Below are 21,123 nucleotides of genomic sequence, written 5' to 3' on the forward strand. Positions count from 1 at the left end.
TCCCGAGACATTTTCCCCAGCTTTTGAAAAAAAAAAAAATCCCCTACATTTACTAATTTCTTGAAATATGTGGAACATTTCTTGCCAAGTTGCAACTGTCTTTTCCCAAAAATTTTGAAAGAAATCTCACTAATTTGCTCAAGGGTCAAAGGTTTAAATATTCTGAAAGGCGTCTGAACGCAGCACAAGAAAAGTGACGTCGCTCCAGGTTTCAAAGGGTTAAGTGAAGCGTGAAGAAAGTTGTTTGCTGCTGTTTAGTTGCTGCTCCAGCAGACTGTGTTGGTCTCCCACCAGCAGAGTGACTGCAGACTGGTTCGGGATTACGTCCACAGCTTTCCCAGTTCGAGGTTCTGAGCCGTGTTGATGGTGTTCAGGCTGTGCGTCGTGATGACCTTGTGCACGTCTTCGACGCTCTGAGAGGCATCAATCACCTGAAGCAGACAATTCAGACCAAAAAAAGGGATTTGTGTTACTGATTTAAATAACATCTGAGAATAAATTTACAAAACACTCTCTCCAAAAAGTCGACCACGGTGTGAAACGTAAATAAAAAACGAATATAATGATTTGCAAATCCTTTTTGAGCTTACATTCAATGTAAGACAAGATATTTAATATTCAAAGATTTTTTATTTGTTAATATGCACTCATTCTGAATTTGACGTCTGCAACACTTTCCAAAAAAAGTCGGGACAGGAGCAACAAAAGACTGGGAAAGTTGAGTAATGCTCATTAAAACACCTGTTGGGAACATATTGGCGGTTAACAGGTTAACTGGTAACAGCTGATCATGATTGGCTATGAAAGCGGGAAACCTCAAAAAGCTCAGTTATTCACAAGCAAGGACGCGAGAGGTTCACCTCTTTGTGAAACATCTCTCTACGAAGAATTGCAAAGAAGTTATGGATTTCAGCTCGTCTGATATCAGACAGATCTGTCAACTCGTAACTCCGTTCCCATCTTCAGAACTCAAAGTTAAGGACCAAAATTTCCCCATTTTCAATCCATAATGTCACCAAAAGACTCACAATCCGGAGAACAATCTGCACACGAAGGCTGAAAAAAAACTGCCTGCGACCTTTGATCCCTCGGACGGCGCTCCAGCACACGGGCTCAGGACACGTTGGGAAACCACCGTCAGCGAACACAGCTCATCAATTCAGAATGTACCAAATATCAACAACATCCAGAAACACCGCAGACTTCTCTGAGCTCATCGGAGACGGACCGACAGAGTGGAAAAGTGAACTGTGGTCTGACGAGTCCACATTTCAAATTGTTGTTGGAAATCTTGGACTTCGTGTCCTCAGAGCTAAAGCGGAAAAGGAACGTCCAGATTGTTTTCAGCTCAAAGTTCAAAGCATCTGTGACGGTATGTGGGGGAGTTAGTGCCCATGGCATCATGGGTAACTTCACATCTGCGAAGGCAAAATAAATGCTGAAACGTGTTGCAGTGATCAGATTCACAATAAGTGTGTGTTTATCAAAAATGAACAGTTTGCACATGAAATATCTCGTCTTTTAGAGCAGAGACACTCAGCTTGCTTTGCTCCACTTATGTTTGCAAAGTGACAGGAGGCCAGTCAAAGCGGCCCCGTGAATGTTTCTCCGACTGTAGGACATTTTTAGGATTTTACAACATTTCTAGGATTTAAGGATGTTTCTCGGATTTTTGGACATTTCTGGGAATTTACGTTTTCGTACCATTCTCGTCCTTTTGGATGTTTGGATGATTTTAGTTTGATTCACGGATTTTAGAAAGTTTCTAGGATTTGAGGACATTTCGCGGTTTTGAGAATGTTTCTGGGACTTCAAGACATCTTTAGGATTTTAGAGCATTTTTCTGATTTTAGGACGCTGCTGGGGTTTCACAGTATTGGGGGCTTAGCTCAGACCTCTGTCGAGGGATGCTTGAGATCCTCCACTGGCCCCTTTTGTTATTATTATTATTTTTCCATAAACAAGCTCTCTTTGGAAGATTTGGCCTGTGGGCTGAAAGTTGAGCGTCACTGTTGTACTGAAGTCAACTGAAAATGGGTTGCAAAGGATTTAGAAATCATTGCATTATTTTATTGACGTTTTGCACACAACTTCTCTGGAATCTCAGCCGCACGATGCGGAGCAGCCTCGTACCTTCCAGTCGACCGAAGGATCCTTCATCAGCTGTTCAAATTTCTGTTGAACCGCTCGTTGGAAAACGCTCGTCTCGTATCTCTCTTCTCCAAACTGACCTCTGAGAGCGGCCTCAGCCGGACTGAGCTGCAGAAACATGACCAGGTCCGGCTTCGGCAGTCCCACGTCAGGTTTCATGCACCAGTCCAGAGAGAAACCCTGAAGGAGACGAACATGTCAAACTCAGCAGATTGTCCGGTCTGAATGGTGTCAGAGTCTGAAAGGCTGAGAGAAGACTCACCGGCTTTGCACTGGTGAAAGCCACTCCAGAGAAGGCGTATCTGTCGACCACCAGGGTGGTGCCCTGCTCCAGCTTCTTCTTCATTAAAGGCCTGTGGTCACAATTATTTTATTATAAGAAAATGTCAGCTATAACTTATAGTTTTTCCCTTGTTTTTAGTCTAAGTGACTAATGGGACCAATTCGTGGCCGGCAGCAATGAAACAGGTTGTGATGTAACCAATCAGGTCATGTTTGTGCCATCAATTTACACTAAAAGTGTTTGTTGTCGTCATTGTTATTCTACGTGTCCGACAGCAGACGGACCTTTTTAGTAAAGATCCTTCTTGTTTTGGCAGAAACAGCCCCAACTTTGTCTTAGCAGGAAAAGCACCAGTAAGCTGCTCCAGTGAGCAAGCACAGCACAGGGGCCTTCACTAAGTGGAATGCAGCCATGGTTAAGGTAATCAGACACACCTGTGCTGCTGCGACACGTCAGACAGTGAAATCAGTTCATGTAAACTTTCACTTGAACACGATAAAGCAGGTCGTCTTACACCAGCTCCCAGCGGTTTGCAGAAAACAGCAGGTGCACCGTGTGGTCCTCCAGATCACTCTTCTTCTCCAGGTAGGCGCTGATCAGCTTGCCAATCGTCGTAGTCCTGTCTGCCCCCCCAAAAAACACACCGCGGCACATTACATACGTTACATAGTAGAATCGGTGTCCGTTTACTGGCCAAATATGAGTAGAAATGCAAAAGATTTGACTCCTTTATTTGTTGCTCTCGGTGTACATAGAAAAAACGCTATTTACGCTTGAGAATCGCCTCTACGAGCTCTGGTACTCTAATAATGTCGAAGGTCGGTACGATTCCATATTCACATTTTTGTGTTTTCACGGTGGCCATCACAGGAAGAAGCCCAACCTCGATGAGCTGTGCCGGCTACACTGTAACGTGAAAGTGCTCTAGTGTGTGTGTGTGTATATATATATATATATGTGTATATATGTGTATATATATATATATATATATATATATAATTTTCTATTGTTTTTACTTTTATAATAATTTTCAGTACTTTGCTGTTTTCCTCTTATTTACTAAAGCAAAGAAATTACTGTATTTTTAAAATTTGCTTTTTATTTAAATTTTGCTGGAGGAGGAGGACAAGTGCCTCTGTCCGCGTCGGAAGCTGATTTTTCGCGCAGTAGAGCCTCCGCTGTGCGGACGGAGCCTCCGCTGCTGCGGACGGAGCTCTCCGCTGCTGCGGACGGAGCGGACGGCACAGCGGGGCTGCTAGGTGGCTACATGTTAGCATTACTAACGTCACGTATTATGAATGAAATTATGAGATTTTAATGTCCCTCTAAGTTTAACATATCTGGCGTTTGATTTTCAAATGAGTAAAAACCCACATTAAGTTAAATCAACGCTCCGATCTCCGCTCTGTGCCGCCATTATTTTTGAAGATCGCGGGCGCGCAAGGAATCTTGGGAAATGGAAGGCCGCGAAGGATAGTAGCGATGTGTCCTCCAAACAGAGGGAAGAGGCCGCGTTTGTGGGCTGCGAAAGGAGGAGCCTTCGAATTGTGACCAAATGGGACAGCCTTCGCGCAGCGCTGTGACGTAATCGGCCTTCGAATGCAGCCTCCGAAGGATGCAGACCCTGAATGGGGACACAGCTGTTGTTTCTTTTGATTTCTCTACATTTTGTACTTTTACTTTTAATGCACTTTTTTCTGATAACACTTTACTTAAGTATGATTGTCAATGCAGGAGTTTTTACTGGAAACAGTATTTTCACAGTGTGGTAACAGTACTTGTACTTGTACTTCAGTAAAGGAGCTGAATACTTCTGTACGTTCCACAGCTGTTGGCGTATGACGCATTTACGTCGCTGACGTAGTACCCGGGGTTTTTCCTCCCGGTTTGGCGGGTCTGTATTTATCCTGACGCTGATTCACGTTAAAGAACAGTGAGTATTTGATATAGTGTACTGGTAAATTTGCTGTTACTGGGTTATCGTAATGGTGCTGCTGGTGTAAACACCGGCATGTCTCACCCACAGTCTGCGTATAAAGAGTCTGTGGTCTCACCGGGGAACCGGATCATCTCCGCGGGTCTGCCGCTCTGCTGCAGCGCCTGGACCAGTTTCTGGCACTGGGTGGTTTTCCCGGCCCGGTCCACCCCCTCCAGCACGATCAGAGCTCCTCTTTTAGCCGCCATCGGTGCCGCCTGCTCCTCCGCGCCGTCCCGTGATGAAGCACCGAGCTCCTCTCCGGAGATAAACCGCCAAACAACGCGCTAACGCCGGGTCCAGCGTCCTCGCGTCCCCGTTTACCCGCCTTTTAGCTCCGCGAAATGTCAACAAGGAAGCACGATGACGCACTTCCGGTTTCTTTTTCTTTTTTTAAAAAAACAAACAAAACAAAACAACTTTATTGACAAAAATTTGACTTACAAAATAATTTTTGTTAAAACCGGGATTGACATCGCTTTTCTTGTGCTGCATTTAGACGCCCCTCACAAGTATTTAACCCTTTAATCTCAGAACAAATTGGTTTCATTTCTTACAAAAGTATGGGGTCAAAAAAAGGCAATGAGCAACCTGGTAAGAAATGTCCCGCACATTGTAAGACATTAGTAGGCTAGATTTAGAATATTATGTTTTTCATAAAAACGGTTTATCTAAAATGATTTACGGTTCTTCTCACATTTAAGCAGTTTTTTCGGGTCTTTTTTATTCCTAGCTTTCCCGTCCATTCAGTAATATGTTTCTCGACAAATCTACAACAGTGGTGTTCAAGTTATGGCCCGTGCACCAAATCTGGCCCCTGATAGGGTGCTGGGTGGCCCCCAACCATTTTTTAATGCGTGATAACATTAAAGTGATTCACACTGAGAACATTTTTTGTCCTTTTAGTCTCCATAAGGTGCCAGAGTGCATTAAACAGTAAATAGAGCCCCCACACCCCCGACAGAGGTCCTGAAAGACACTAATGTCCTCAAATCCTAGAAATGTGCTAAAATCCTAGAAATGTCTGAAAGTCTGAGAAATGTCTTTAAATCCTAGGAACATAAAATCCCAGAAATGCTCTAACATTCAAGAAATGTGCTAAAATCCTAAAAACATGTTAAAATCCTGGAAACATGCAGAAACGATGGTAACATCCTAAAATCCTACGAGAAACGTCCTTGACTCCTAGAAATGTGCTAAAATCCTAAACATTCTTAAATCCTGGAAACAGCCTATAATCCTAGAAATATGCTAAAAGCTTGAAAATGTCTCGAAATCCAAAAAAAGTGCTAATATCTTTAAAACATGCTGAAATCCTGAAATTGTGCTAAAATCCAAGAGCTGTGCAGAAATCCTATAATGTCCTAAAATCAGAAACATGCGTGCGGCTGCTGATGTCATTTTCCAGAACCGGCTCCCGAGCAAGCCAGCTGGGTTTCCCTGCTCTAATTTTACACACTGGTCCTTTAGCAACAACTAAATAACATCAAAATGTCCGTTTGTATAATCCAAGTCTTATTAATATTTATCCAGTTGTATGTTAGTATTTCCCAAACACATTTTCACTAAAAAATTACTTTTTAAAACACATCGGAAAGGCATAAACTCACTGGGTTTGAGTTTTTCAGTAGCACTGATTAATCCTGGGCAGGATATGGTCTCTGTAAGTGTGCAGTGTTATCTAATATAGTGGAATAGTCAAGTCAAACAATTTTATTTACATAGCCTAATATCACAATTCACAACTTTGCCTCAAGGCGACTTACAGTCCGACACCCTCTGTTCTCAGACCCATGACTGCCACCATGTCAACGTTAAAACACAGATTGCAGTGAAAATATATTTATTTTAAAAAGTAGGTAATCGAAGATCACAGACCTGACAGAAGGTGCTACAGACTACTGAGAACAGTGGTTTATTAATTCCTTCTCATGACAGTAGAGCTGATTGAGGGTAATCTTTACAGCAACCTTCACACTTTGCTCTTGTGGCAGTGTTTCAGAGCGTCTCTCAGTGCTGCCAGCACCATGTCAACACCGGCCTCGCTGCTGTTACAGCCCATCAGTCCCACACGCAGCACCTGAAAACGCCCAAAATATCTGGGATTTAGTTAAACAAACTATTATTCAAAATATTTGGCAGATTTTATTTTTCTTACCAAGCCAACTGAAGGTCCAAGGCCCCCAGAAATCTCTAAATTATGTGTTTTCATGATGTAGGATGTGATCTCTTTCCAGTCGTATCCATGCGGAGCAACAATAGTGGTGACCGTAGGCAGTCTCGCTTTCTGCAACAACCAGTAGAGTCATTAACAAGAATGGGACGGATGGACGCATAACCCAAAAACAGAACGCTGGACTCACTTTTTCTTTGACAAATAGTTTGAGTCCCATGTTCTCCAGACCGGTGTGGAAATACTCCGCCACTTTCTGATGTCTGTCCCATGAATTCTCCAGACCCTTAAAATGCAAAAAAACCCAAAACAAAGGCAGACAGTCAAAACATGAAAAAGCTGATGCATAACCCAGAATATCAATTTCAGGGAACTAATCAGGGAGAGTGTAACAGCACTGGGCATTTACAGCAGGGACACTCAGCCTGCTTTGCTTCTCAGATTTTAGGACATTTCTCAAATTTAAGGGTGTTTCTATGGGTTTGAAGATTTTTCTAGGATTTTAAGACATTTCTAGTATTTTAGGTTACTTTTTGGATTTTAGGACTTTTCTGAGATTTTAGGACATTTCTCCAATTTCCAGGGTTTTAGGATATTTCTATGATTTTTGAACATTTCTCTTCTATTTTAGGACATTAGTGTCTCAGCTGTGTCCTCTGTCGGGGGTGTGGGGGATCCTCCACTGGCACTTTTTTGATCAACAAGCTCTATTTTGATGCTGTTTTATTCACTCTGACACCTTACGGAGACTAACAGGACAAAAACAATTCACATTGTGAATCACGTTATTTTTTATTGTGAATTAAAAAATCATTGCGGGACCACCCAGCACCCTATCAGTGGCCAGATTTTGCCCACAGGCCATAAGTTTGATATCACTGATGTAGATTTGTGTTGTTGGATGTAGGTGTTAGGTTAGATTTTGATTTGGGGGACATCTCTGGAGGCGTCGGCTGCGGGAGGTCTGTGCTTGTTCTGCTTGATAATGTTTCTGTTTATGTCTTTATGATATTAATGAATTGTGCTGCTGGATGATGGCGAGTGAACATACTGGACTGTTTGGTTTCTTATTGGTTAATTAGATGTTTTGTTGTGACATGTTATTACAGAGGTGGAATGGTACATTTTTGTCACTGTACAACCTGCTCAGTGACACAAACGTTGATGCTCCAACAGATTAAAACCAAATAAATAATTCAAACATGTCCCACCTCTTCAGCGAGGACAGCCAGACTCTCCCTCAGAGAGTAAAATGCACTGACTGGACCTGTGTGGTGATATCTTTAGAGAGGAAATGAAAGAGATGAAGCAGTATTCAGAAACTGGTGGTTAAAAATGAGACAACAGTTTGAGATCTGATATGTTCTCGTCTCTCACACTCTTGACGGCTTGCCATCACATCCCCAGTAGTTTGCGAGCCAGCTCAGATCCAAGAAGAACGACACGGGCTTTGTCTTTCGGTTGAATATTTTCTGGCTGTGGACAGATTAACCCTTTCACACTAAAGCAACATCACTTTTTAATGCTGCTTTGAGACGCTTTTCACAAGTGTTTAAATCTTGGAATCCTGAGCAAATTAGTGCATTTGTTTATTTTTCCAAAATATGAGGAAACTTTTTAAGCACCACATCATTTCTTTTTTTAAAAAATGTATTCAACATTCTTTTTCATGTCATTTTACTTTTAAATTTTCTATGATTATTACTATCCTTGTTGTTGTTATTATTATTATTATTATTATTTTTAAATTAATCAATTAATTTATTCTATTTTGTTTTTTTAATTAATTTTCAGGTTATTTTTTTTTTTTACTAATTTCTTGCTAAATTTTGGGGCAGTCATTCTTCTTGAAGAAGATCTTTATGTGTCATCATATGAACAGAAATACAATGAAACTGCGATCTCCCTGTGGTGCACAATATACATTAATAAAAAGATAAATAATTAAGAATGTTTTAAAAAATGTCATTACGGAAAGACAATAATAATACATATTCATTATTCATAGAATTTCTTCTTTTATTGCTTACTGCATTATTTCCATGTTTTTGCTAAACTAATTAACTCAGGTCCCAAAGGTTTAAACATAAATTCACATGATCTTTTGATTTCAAAGTATTGGTTGTATATACGTCTCTCACCACGCTCTCTCGCTGAAGGAGATGGGCGCTGTGCCCGGAGGAGCATTCAGAACCTTCTGGGATCCCGTGTACAGGATGTCTATTTCTGCAGATCATAACAAAACAAAAACTTCTATTTGGTTTATTTAAAACAGATATTATAACACAGTTAATGTTTTTTTTTCAGCTGCCCCAGAGAGACTGAAAACATCTCTCAGGATTTCATACTAAACCTTGCAGGTCCATGTACAGAGGGGTTCCTCCCACAGACGCCACAGAGTCGACGAGAAACAAGCAGTTATACCTGCGTGCACAAGTCATTACACAGATTTAATCTGACCTTTATGTTCCAGGTGTGATGGTGACAGAGGAGTCTTACTTGTGGCACAGCTGCCCAACGCCGTCTAAAGGGTGCAAGACTCCTGTAGAGGATTCTCCATGTGCAACGAAGAGCAGCACGGGCCGGTGTTTGGATAACGCCTGTGCAGACACCACAGTATGAACACACAGACTACAGCTTTCACACAAGTTTTATTTTTGTTTAGACTGTTATTTATTTAGCCCCCCCCTCAGTTTTGTGATAATGTGATGATGATAAATTCAAGGCAGACATCAGTAGTTTAAAGTTTCAATGTCCATCTCTGGATGAGAAACACACACAGTAACCCTTTACATGGAGAGACGATCAGAGATAGAGATAGTGACAATAAAAGTGAGAAATTAAGTTGAGCTGTAATTGTGATTGTTCAATAATAATATTCACAATAATAATGATAATAAAAAAACAAAAATAGTTACTTGTATAAAGGTGTATTTGCAATTTTGCTTTAAGATCACTTTATTTTATTTTATTTTTTTTAGTGTTCATTATAAATAAATCAAATTAAAATGATGATGATGACAATGCTGATCATGATAATAACAAACAAATTGACTTGTATACACAGTAAATAGTGGATTAGAAAGTTTGCTTTAGGATTACTGTTTATTTGTTATTTACTGTTCAAAACAAAGAATTCAAATTATTATTGTTGTTTTAATATTATGAAGACTGTAATTACATTTTGAGGAAATTGTTGATCACTGTTTTATTTAGATTATTCATTTCTTTTTTTACATGTTCAAAATGAATCAATCAAATGAAACACTACTACTTCTAATAATAATTAATGAGTAATACAAATACAAAGTGATACAAAATATCTGTAAAATGTCAAAAAATAATCAATAGTATCAATGTTTGAATAAAAAAATGTAAAAAAAATAAAAATACAATTTTAAGTTAAAAAATCAACAATTTATTATAAGAGTAAATCAATAATACCATGCTTTATCTAAAATGAAAGGCATAATTGTTAAATGGACACCCTGAGTTGCTTTAACAAAATGTATCAAAGTAACCTGATAATTGGAGAATCAGAGTGATACCTGCTCAATCTCTGCGTTAGTGAGGAAACCACCAGGGGGCGCCACTATGGTATTTACTCTGGCACCTGTTGGGTTAAAACACAGGATATCCGGCTGGTAAATCATGATTGAATCATGATTATTCCATCAGTTAACTACTACACAAAGAATAAGAATGGTGGTATCTGCATTTTTGTCTAAAAAAAGGCTACAAGAACCAAAGTGGGTGACATATTTCTTCATTATGATGGAGTTTATTTTGAATCAGTCTTCCATCAAACTTCCTGCCGCTGCAAATACTTATGCATCAAATGTGGATTAATCCGCATCTGAATGCACTGTTTATTCCTGTTCAGATGTTGGTTACTAAAAACTATAGGATTCGCTTACAATAAAAAAATAAAATAAGGTCTTACCTATCCTCTCCGCCATATCTGCTGCTCGCTCTCCCCATATGCCGTTGACCGCCATCAGGACGCCTTCGCCGGGCTCCACTGCGTTGAAGATGGCACACTCCATAGCTGTGTGACCGGTGCCGCTCACCGCTAAAGTCATGTTGTTGCGTGTCTGGAACATGTACTGGATTCCACTTTTAATGTCACTCATGATCTGTGACAGTAAATAAGTGAGGGTTGGTGAAAAAGGTAGTTTAACCCTTTGTAACCTGAGCTAAATGGTTTGATTTCTTCAAAAAACACGGGGAGAAGGTAATAAGCAACTGAACAAGACATGGCCCCAAAATTTGCAAATTACCTGAAAATTAAACACATTGACAACAATAACACTGATCACTCTCTCTGAAACTGAGTAGTTGTTTCTCTGTGCAGAATGATGTTGAAAACCTTTGCACCATATTTGGCATATGGAGGAAATACATGCTATTTCCACTAGGTGACCTGTCACAGTCAATGTAGCTGCTGATCACTGACATATCCCAGACTGGGAAAATCAATCAATTAATCATTTGATTAAATAAATAAATAAGCTACCAAGTATGTAGTACATTATAAATAATTCAGAAATAATTCAGTTTTGTGTTTTTTCATTTCAAAACAGTGACATGACAAAAATCTGGCAATGAAAAGGTTGAAAATCTAAACATTAATGAATATTTGATAGTTATGATAGAAACTGATGTTGATTAAAAAAGAAATTCAATGAAAGTAGAAAATCATGTTAATGTAAAATATCTTTTATAGCCTGATTTTGAAAAGTGCATTTTGTGTGCAGAGCAGTGTGAGTGTGAGTATTTGACACTGCACATAAAATAATGTATAAAAATGAATATTGCTGCTAACCATTGACATATCCCAGGCTGTGACATTCAAATAATAATCTACTTGGCATGTAGTATATTGAAAATAATTCTTTTTATTTTTTGAGGGGTTTTTTTTCATCTAAAACATCTAAAACATAATGGCATCATTACAAAAAATATTATATTAATAATTATTATATGAATCTAATTATTAATAATTTTTTGGGACTGATGTTGGTTTGAGAAGATAAACCCAATGAAAAAAGAAAATAGTATTAATGTATAATATTTCTTAAAGCCTGATCTTGAGAAGTGTGTTTTGTGTGCGAGTGATGCGAGTGTGTGTAATATCAGAGTGAGCCCGAAGGGTTAACTTGATCTTTTCTCTCTCTTGATAGGCTCCATCATGTCCTGCGGTACCTCAAATATCTCCGGATGCATGTGTCCAATGACGGGGTTGGCCCCGGCCTCCAAGATCCGCGGAGGCACGTTGGAAGGTCCCGGTCCAAACATGTGGCGATGAGGAACCGCCAAAGGTTTCTGCAGGCATTTTGGTGGCGGCACGGAGACGGACATGTTCCCAGCAGTGTGACAGTGCAGTGAAAACACAAAAAGCCGCAGAAGCAGGTGAGACAAAGCCTGAGCTGAGCACACCCCTCTGTCTGACCACAGAGGTCTGTCCAAAGATAAGGAAGTCACCCAACATGTCCTCAGGAGTTAATCATTGACTCTTCAGAGCGCCAGGCTTCACTGTCACACTGCTACGCTTTGCCCTGGTTACAGGATCACATGACCTGTTTTCCACAACCAAACGCTCCTGTTAACCTGCATCATAAATCAGTTTACTGTATGAGATTTGTAGATTTCACTTATGAAAATTTGGACAATTTGTATAAGATCAGAAAATGTTGGAAGGGCTGCAAAAGTCTAGTGAACTAGATTTAAGGGTATAAACAGAAGTACAGTTTTATTTCTTAACAGTTTATTTGGTAAAATTGCAGAATTTCAGCAGTATTCAGAAGAATTTTACATTTTTGCAAACCACGAACAAGTTTTCATGTTTCATATGTATCATATCAATGTTTGTGAGGTGACATAGTACATGAGCTGACTTTGTCGTCAGGAGGTGGACGACAAAACGCCTGTCAAGCTGCAGACTGTCAGAGACCAACAAACAGCAAAACCGTGTGTTTTTTAGTGACTCATTAGGTGGTTTCCATTACAGATTTGTGCAAAACTTAAGCCATAGATAAAAAAAAGATAGTGTACCATCACAGGTCATAAAGAAAGCGCCCGGATTTAGGGATGTAAGAAAATATCGATACACTTGAGTATTGATAAGTTATGTTTTGTGATACGGTATTGATTCTTAGTGTGAGTCTTAGTGCGTCATTGCTTTGCTTTTTAGCCCCCAGATGTGGATATTTTGTTGCACCCTGCCAGTGTCATGAAAGGATTTTTTAAATTTTTTATTTCTTCCAAACGGAGACGTCACTGTGTTTCCTGCTGGGATAGTGCTGCAAAAAGAGGTTGTTTTTTTCCACCAACGGTAACCAAATGGTTTCGGTGCCTAAACCTTAACCACACATCAACCACAGCTTTGCTGACAAAATTCAAAAAAATAATAACCAGTAAAAGGGCATTGTGTATCCTCCGTAAAAGCTTCAGGACAGGATTGAGGTAGTTAACGAATATCAGTAAATTGAACTTAGTTTGTACTAGCTCCACTAGAAATAAGTTTTTTAGGCTTTAAGGAAAAGAGTTTGAAAATATTTTTTCAAAAACCAAAATAAAATACATAATATGCCTTTTAAACTAAAGCACGGTGCTGAATCACGTGTTAAATCTCATTTATCTAAAAACCAAACAGGAAACTTTTGTTCTGTCTCTGACTGTTGAGGTTTGAAGACACAAAAACATTTTCAGAGAAGCGACTGTATGGGCCGGTGGGAAGAGAGTCCTATTTTATTTGAATTTTACTGTGATGATGACTAAAGAGAGTCTATCTTTCATGACATGATGTGACAAACCCCCAAAGATTCTGGTTTACAGGTCATTTAAAATGTATTGTCTTAAAGTGCTTCAAATGCCTGAAAAACGAGGTGCTATATAACCCTCTGAGCAAAATGGCTTGATTTCCTTCAAAAACATTGGGAAAAAAATCCATGAGCAAACCAAAAATTAGCAATGAATTAGTATAAAATTACAGGAAAAAAATAAGAAGGAAAGTCAAAAACAGAAAAGGAAATGACTTGAAAAAAGTGCCAATAATTCTAATAATCATAAATATAGTTTCTTATTTTTTCATTTTTTGATAATTTTGTAAGATTTTTCTTTTGTTTTTTTCTCTCTTTCTTTCTTTCTTTCTTTCTTTCTCTCTTTCTTTCTTTCTTTCTTTCTTTCTTTCTTTCTCCTATTTTTAAAATTAGTTTTCAGGTGGTTTTCTTAGCACCTTTTGCCAATTTATTGCAATTTGCAACTTGTTGAAGAGAAATAAACCTTTATCTCATGTTTCAAAGGTTTAAATACTTGTCAAAGGCATCTAAATGACACAAGAAAAACAGATGTCCATGCAGGTTTCAGAGGTTTAATTAGTATTAATTTACTTTCTATTTTAACATTTCGATTGATAATTCATGCAAATTGGGATGTAAGAAAGTTTACATCATAAAATTTCCTGACAAGCATAAGGTGTGAGATAAATAAGGAGAATAAGATGGTGCATGCTCACAGATTCAGACGACACAGCGACTCAGACAGTTTGATCACAGCTTGTTGTCGTTGTGTTTCACAGTCGGGATGAGGAGATGTTTGCCCAGAGGTTCGGGGCAGAAGGAGCCTTCTCTGAACACCAGCCGCCCTCTGACGATGGTCGCACGCACCGCTCCTTGCAGCGTGACGCCGAGGTAAGGTGTAAGCTGCACACACACATCATCATAAGCTCAGTCATTAAAAAAATGCTTTTTACATCATGTTTTTACTCATTTTACATGGGTTACCTTGTTTTTATGATGTATGCTCGCTTCTTTTATCTGTGAAGTGCGACAGAAAATCAAATGAATACGTGGCATTTTCAGTATCCTAAATAAGCACGCAGATTTAAGGTGTTTATTGATGTTATAGTTCCTGATACAGACTTCAAATTCTCTCTCTGGGTCCCATATGACCAAGTCGGCGTCATAGCCGGGGGCGAGGCTGCCCTTCTGATGGTCCAGACCACTCAGCTGGGCTGTTTTCTGGCTCAGGAGTCTCACCACATCAGACAGCTGAAAGCCTCGTTTACTGGCCGAACTCCAGAACAGAGGCAAACCTGCACACAGAATTTGCACTTAACCTGATTTAAAATGTAATAAAACCCAATAATGTAATTACTCTACCAAGTAGAAAACGGTGATGTTTCTGAAAGCCATGCTTGAGGAAAGGTACTTTGGAAAAAGTCGCCTGTTGGAATATTGCTCGAGTAAAAAACTTAAAGTATCTGATATTTATTGTAATTAAGTATCAAAAGTAATTTTATGATATTAAATGTAATTCAGAGTTGAAAGTAAAAGTACAAGTAAGTTTTAGTAATAAAAGATCAAGCAGTCAGAACTCTTTTTTCTTAACATAAAAACATAAAAGCATATCTGTAATGATCCACAAGAAAAATGAATAAATAAATAAGAATGAATTACCATACTATGCTATATAAATACTAAAAAAATACTCGATAAAAATATACAAAAATAATAATAACTATGTAGTATATCAAAAGTTCAGTTTGCAAAACTGCAGTAATTAAAGATAGTGGTTCTTTTAAAAGCATTAAAAGTCTTTCTGCAGCGTTCAGTCCTGCATCTTGGTGGGACGCAGTTTTTCCTTCCCTCCATTCCCTCATCCATCCATCCATCCATCCATCCATCCATCCATCCATCCTCCTTTCCTTCCCAACACTTTAGTGACTAAAATTTTGTGGAGTAAAAGTACACATTTTATTTAGGAAATGTAATAAAGTAAAAGTGAAAGTTGACAGAACTATAAATACTCAAGTAAAGTACAAATACTAAATAAAGGACTTAAGTACTTATTATTTGTTAGATTGGATTGCAGTACTGGAGATGAACAATTCAGCCGAAGAATTCTGCACAAACAGTCAGAAAACTCATCTGCAGTTTATTTTGTGTGAACTGTTGCGATCACTTTAAAAAATGAATTAGTAATCAGTGCAACTTTTACTTCATTGTCAGGAATTATGATCATATGGGGTGCTACAAAGCCCCCAGAGGACTGAACTTACAGCATCAAATATTGATGAGGGTTTTCATAGTTTGTGTATCATTGTGGATCCGACTCCTGGTGCCAGACTTTGACCGCTCGCTCTCTGTGTCGGGACAGTAAATGATTGTTCTGTCCTCTAAACTGACACTCAGCTGTTGTTTACCTCCCTGTGAACTTCGCCCACTGCGGGTGACTGTCAGACGGATTGATGTGTAGGAGGAGAGAGAAACTAATCCACCTTAAAAAGGAAATATGCATAAATCGCCTGTAATGTTGCAGAGCAGGTCTAAGTTGTGAATTCCAGTCGGTGTCTCCTTCAGCTGAACAGCAGAGAGGATTTGTCATGTCGAGACAGATCCTGGAGCTGCTCCATAAGACAGTGAATAATGTAAAAGCTGCCATAACTCTGACAGCAGCCAGAGATGCTGCTGCTTCTCACACTCTGCTCACAGCCTGATATTCAGTTATTAAAACACTTATTAGAATGTAAATTCACAAACAAAATCTGCATAAAATCTCAATTTACGGCTGATAGGAAATGTCCCAAAATCCTATAAATGTTCTAAAATCTTAGAAGCATCTTAAAATCCTTGAAACATCCTACAACATAGAAATGTCATACAATCTTAGAAACATCTTAAAATCTGCCCAAAGATCCCAGAAGAAAATCTAAAATCCAAGAAATGTCCTAAAATCCTAAAAACATACTAATTTGAGAAACACTGTTAAATTGTAAAAACATCCTTTTATCTGAAAAATGTTCTAAAATCCGAGAGAAATCCCCAAACCCCTGAAGCACTGTAAAATGGAAACAATAGAAACATCCTAAAATCTTACACACGTCCTCAAATCTGTGAAATGTCCTAAAAACGGATTCAATAAGACATTGATGAGACAATCACTGAGACAGCGATAATGTCACGTTAAACATAAACCTCCGGGGGTCAGGTAAGTTGAAATGTCAAAATACAAGAGAAGGGGCCAAGTTAATTTTTTGCAAGTCACAAGTCTTTGCACTCAAGTCCAAAGTCGTGTCTTGTGTCCCCACGTAGCCGAGACTGACATCTCCTAAACTTTGAGTTTAGAGTCCTAAACAAGTCACTCCTCACCAAAAATGATGGCATTTTAACAATAAAGTAATCATGTTAAATTTACAGAAATGGTGAATGCTTTTTAAAATTGGGATCAAAACAAGTTTATCAGAAGTTGTTTTGTCTCGCACACTTCACGTTTTGCACACTGCAATTTTTTTTGTTGATGACCACGTAGGTTTTTACGTTATGAAATTATCTTTTGAATCAGTTTTTCCAACTGGCGCTCTAAAAAAACGTTAGTTCGTCACGGTTCAATCCTGCAACTTGACTGTTTGCTGTCGGGTTGGTTCAAACTCAGTGGATCATCTGGCTGTTAAGTGTTTACTTGAATGAAAAGTGCTAATGTTAGTTGATTCAGAAATAAATTCAGTTTTAGGGAAAGATATCAAGTATTTTCAAGTCTAAAGGCTCAAGTCCAAGTGAACTCACAGGTCATTGGCGTTTGTTTTGGTGAATATTTTTTGTCTATTTTTGATTGTGTCAGTTCAGGTCTAAAGTCAACCAATTTGTTACTCGAGTCGGACTTGAGTTTAGAGCTTTGCTCCAAAAGTCCATTCATTCAGCAAATATGTCAGCAGTAAGCGGGACATTGTGCTTCTTGAGTTTCTTTCCTTGTTTTTAATTTCGTCCATAAAAATGTATGTGAACCCTGATGTTTGTCGCTAATCTGTAGTTACCAAATTGTAGCGATGAAATTCCTCCCCAAGCCTCAGTGAAGTCTCCGTTGTCCAGTTTCTTCAGATCGGGGGTGCAGGGGGAATGATCGGACACCACCATGTCAATGTGCCCGGCTTTCAGCGCGGACCATAACTGCTCCTGTAGACAAAGTCAATTATCCGCTAGTGATGGCAGAAGACTAAAACACAAGAACACAAAGTACAGCCCAGTTTTATGTTGAAAATCCACTGAGCGTCCTCCCCTGTTCACCTGGTTAGCAGCTCCTCTGATGGGGGGGCAGCACTTGAACTGTGTGGCCCCTGCAGGTATGTTCTCTGCACACAGGCTGAGGTAGTGGTGGGTGGTCTCCACGGTCAGTGGCGCTCCGGCCTGCCGCGCTTCCTGGATCAGATTCAATGGCTTTGCAGAGGACAAGTGAACGATGTGGCACCGCACCCTGGAGCAGAGAGAGCGAGCTCGCTGTGGCATCAAAGCTACAAGTAGAACCTGAAGGATCCTCTGTAGTTACCGTCACCACGCTGATGCTCTTACTGGTACTGGAGGCAGAGTTGTGTGACGGTGCGAATCGCTTCTGTCTCCATGACGTCTGGTCTGGACTGCAGAAAGGTGGAGTACTGACAAGGGTCTAGAACAGGGAGGGGAGTAGGTCCGGCTGAGAGTCAGATAACACTATTTTCTGATGATTTTAGCTGAATGCATTGCAAATAATCCCAAATTTGTATTTGACTTTCTTAAAGGTTAATTTGGCATTTTCCATCCTGGACCTTTTTTTTCCAGGTATTTGTCTCTCAATGACGAATGGGAACATCAGTTTTGAAATTGTTCCAGTGAGGAGTGAGTTTCCCCGCTGCAGCGTTTTCAATCAGTACTGGACCAGTTTCAAAACTTTTTGTTAAAATTAGTCACGTTAAAACAAAAACACGGGAAAACTGAGTTGCATACTTAAACTACATTGAAAGAGATAAAATAGGGTGTGTTTCACGGCGGGTTTCCATTAACCCTTAAATTGCGTAAATTTAAATTGTGAATATAAAATAACCCTAATGGGAACACGTCAATGTCATTTCCCATTTACATTTTTATAATTAATTTAAAAAAAAAAAGTGCTTGCATTAGGTGGTAATTCAGGTGATTGGAAAATGCCATATTTGTCCAAACTGCAGTGGAAACCCTTTTAAGTCTGTTCTAGCTCACATGATGCTGTGTCTATGTGCTTGTCAGTAGGAACTGGTTCCCTCATGGTGCAGCAGGAGCTACAAGAGCAGTTATTGCATCACATAACTCTGAGAAAGTTTTCAATTCACAATTCCTCTGTGAAATCGTGAACTATCAGCTCCCAGAAATCCCTCATATGTGGCTGCTCCCACATATAAGGGGCTCGCCTTTCCATCATAGCTCCATAACACGCCTACGTGGCCTTGGATTGGAAATGATGATGGCTAGTGCGGTGGCTGCAATAGAAATAAAGCTACTAATGTTTTGAACATCCATCGCCATGGTTACTGGGATGTTATCACCAGAGGAGAAGTTGCACAGCATCACTCAGTGGAAACACAGTCATCTCACAATTGTGTTTTAACGACATTTCGAAAATATCGCTTAAGTTTTGTGCAAATCTGTGATGGAAACCTGCCTACGGACAGATGATTTATTGTATGCTGTGAAATTATCTTTACCGCCATTCTCCTCTGCTGTCGGCTGAACATCTCTCTCTGCATGAAACTAAAGGGACGAAGCAGAAGGCGTTTCAGTTACATGACAGTTTTTTTGTCGTGTTATGGAAGATGCAGCGGGTGGCGAGTTACCAGCAGGACACTTCCTGTGCCTTGCAGCTGCTTCATGGCTGCATGCAGATCACAGTCAGTCACATGCGGGAACTCCTCCACCCCACTGTGGATGAGGAAACACTTGAAGCCGGCCACTCCTGCCTGGATCATGGGCCGAAGCTCTAGCTGTAGGGAGAACATCCGTTGTTTGTGTTCGGTTGTTATTCAGCTCAGTCTGGCAGAGAATGTGTTCACTTTTGTCCATGCTGTTGCACCTTACCTGATTGCCAGGGATCACGCCTCCCCAGAATGCTGTGTCCACAAAACACTGTCCTGTCGCCTCCTGCAGCTTCTCGCGAAAATTTTTAAGTGTGGTAGTTGGTGGGATGCTATTTCTGTGGGAAGAAACAAAATCACTGCTGGTGATACATTTAAAATCTTAGATTTCAAAAATGTTTTTCCCTTGGCCCAATTTTCTCAAACCATATAGCCTGTAAATTAAAACATAATAAGCAGCTACATTTGAGGTTGTCACATGGCAATGAATGGCAAAATGAATGAATAGGTATTAGCTTTTTCAGCAACTAAAAAAACAACCACATTTAGTGGCAGCTGTAAATGAAGCGACAAGGTGCTGAAAAACACCCATGTTTTGTGTCACAAACACTGCTGTAAATGTAGTGATGGATCACTCAAAAACAATCACTTTTAGTGGAACGGATGTTGCTTGAAACGCAACGATGAGTTGCTGAATAACACCTACGTTTTGTGGCACAAACGCCACCGGAAACATAGCAACAGGTTGCTAAAAATGTTTGATAGTGATACCACAAATTCCACTGGAAATGCCTTGTCAAGTTGCTAAAAAAAACACCCACATTTGGTGACACAAAATCTGCTGGAAATGCTTTGTCAAGTTGCAAAAAAACCCACCCATGTTTGGTGGCACAAACACCACTGGAAACATCGCAACACGTCAGTAGCACTACAGATGGTGGCACAAATGCTGCTGGAAACATAGCGATGAATTGCTCAAAAAAATACTCAGATTTGGTGGCACAAACATGGCTGGAAAAACTGAGACAGGTTGCTAAAAATATCTGGTTTTGCTATTTGTTGGTCTCAAACAGAAATGTGTAGCTTGGCAGCCTCCTTACTTAGTTGTCACATTATCCACCATTTCCTCGAAATGACAAAGTCCGCTCATGTACTCCGTCACGTCTCTTTAAACATTGATATGATGGGTATGAAATGTACAAATGCAAAGTATCTGTGGTTTGCAGAAATGTACAATGCAAACAGTTTCTTCTGGCGATTGGACTGTGAGGACTGTTGTCTCACATACTGTTTACTCTGCAACCTTTACCCTCCACCGGTGACCTCATGTGGGTCATGATTGATTTTGGGAGGGGGAAGTCTCAAACTCACAGCGGCATGTCCACGATGGTGGTCACTCCTCCCGCTGCAGCAGCCCTGGTGGCGGTCCAGAAACCCTCCCAGGAGGTGCGGCCTGGTTCATTCACATGCACATGGCAATCCACAACGCCTGGCATCACCACGCTGTCGCCCACATCCAGCACCTGCCATCACAGTCGGGTTACACACAGGAGTTCACACTGATGATGAGGAGTGTTAAATCACTGCACATGACCAACGAGAGCCAGCTTACCTCACAGGCAGCAGCTTCAGTGAAGTCGCTGTCAGAGAGGATCTGATGGATCTTCCCATCCTTTATTACGATGACAGCAGGTCGGACTTCGTCACCGAGCAGCACCCTCTTACTCCTCACTGCGCTAACCGCTGAACCGAGCTCCATGTCTGTCCCTGCTGAGAGTTAATGAGTACAATACAAGCTGCAACTGCATCTGCTCTTCAGATGAGAAACTTGCAGGTCGGCAGCTCACTGTGGAGCGGATGCACCACCCCCTCCTGAACAGTGCAGAGGACAAACATAGGTTGAC

At 40.1% G+C, this 21,123-nt stretch overlaps 3 protein-coding genes across 4 annotated transcripts; all 3 read right to left on the reverse strand.

The window, feature by feature from the left end:
• Positions 1-178: 178 nt before the first annotated feature.
• Positions 179-4,774, reverse strand: dtymk (deoxythymidylate kinase (thymidylate kinase)). The gene is made up of 5 exons (XM_042481880.1): positions 4,489-4,774; positions 2,949-3,057; positions 2,414-2,504; positions 2,134-2,331; positions 179-431 (listed from the first exon to the last, which is right to left on the reverse strand). The coding sequence occupies exons 1-5, from the start codon at positions 4,616-4,618 to the stop codon at positions 321-323; spliced, it is 639 nt and encodes a 212-aa protein (XP_042337814.1). The 5' UTR covers positions 4,619-4,774; the 3' UTR covers positions 179-320.
• A 1,333-nt stretch (positions 4,775-6,107) lies between these two features.
• Positions 6,108-12,029, reverse strand: agxta (alanine--glyoxylate and serine--pyruvate aminotransferase a). Its single transcript, XM_042483862.1, has 11 exons — positions 11,788-12,029; positions 10,526-10,718; positions 10,131-10,195; positions 9,082-9,182; positions 8,936-9,006; positions 8,724-8,808; positions 7,960-8,058; positions 7,794-7,863; positions 6,773-6,868; positions 6,568-6,696; positions 6,108-6,489 (listed from the first exon to the last, which is right to left on the reverse strand). The coding sequence occupies exons 1-11, from the start codon at positions 11,941-11,943 to the stop codon at positions 6,382-6,384; spliced, it is 1,173 nt and encodes a 390-aa protein (XP_042339796.1). The 5' UTR covers positions 11,944-12,029; the 3' UTR covers positions 6,108-6,381.
• Positions 12,030-14,064: 2,035 nt separating this feature from the next.
• zgc:103559 lies at positions 14,065-20,999 on the reverse strand. 2 transcript variants are annotated; one of them, XM_042483860.1, is made up of 11 exons: positions 20,832-20,999; positions 20,591-20,742; positions 19,443-19,557; positions 19,202-19,348; positions 19,073-19,118; positions 17,928-18,021; positions 17,646-17,832; positions 17,396-17,534; positions 14,505-14,677; positions 14,367-14,399; positions 14,065-14,285 (listed from the first exon to the last, which is right to left on the reverse strand). In XM_042483860.1, exons 1-11 carry the CDS (start codon positions 20,976-20,978, stop codon positions 14,133-14,135), a joined length of 1,386 nt encoding a protein of 461 aa, XP_042339794.1. In that variant the 5' UTR covers positions 20,979-20,999; the 3' UTR covers positions 14,065-14,132. The 2 variants fall into 2 exon arrangements, with proteins under 2 accessions (XP_042339794.1, XP_042339795.1); XM_042483861.1 differs by lacking the exons at positions 20,591-20,742; positions 20,832-20,999 and adding an exon at positions 20,320-20,387.
• Positions 21,000-21,123: the final 124 nt, after the last annotated feature.

This window comes from Plectropomus leopardus, chromosome 3 (assembly GCF_008729295.1).
Source record: "Plectropomus leopardus isolate mb chromosome 3, YSFRI_Pleo_2.0, whole genome shotgun sequence".
NCBI classification, from domain to species: Eukaryota; Metazoa; Chordata; class Actinopteri; order Perciformes; family Serranidae; genus Plectropomus; species Plectropomus leopardus.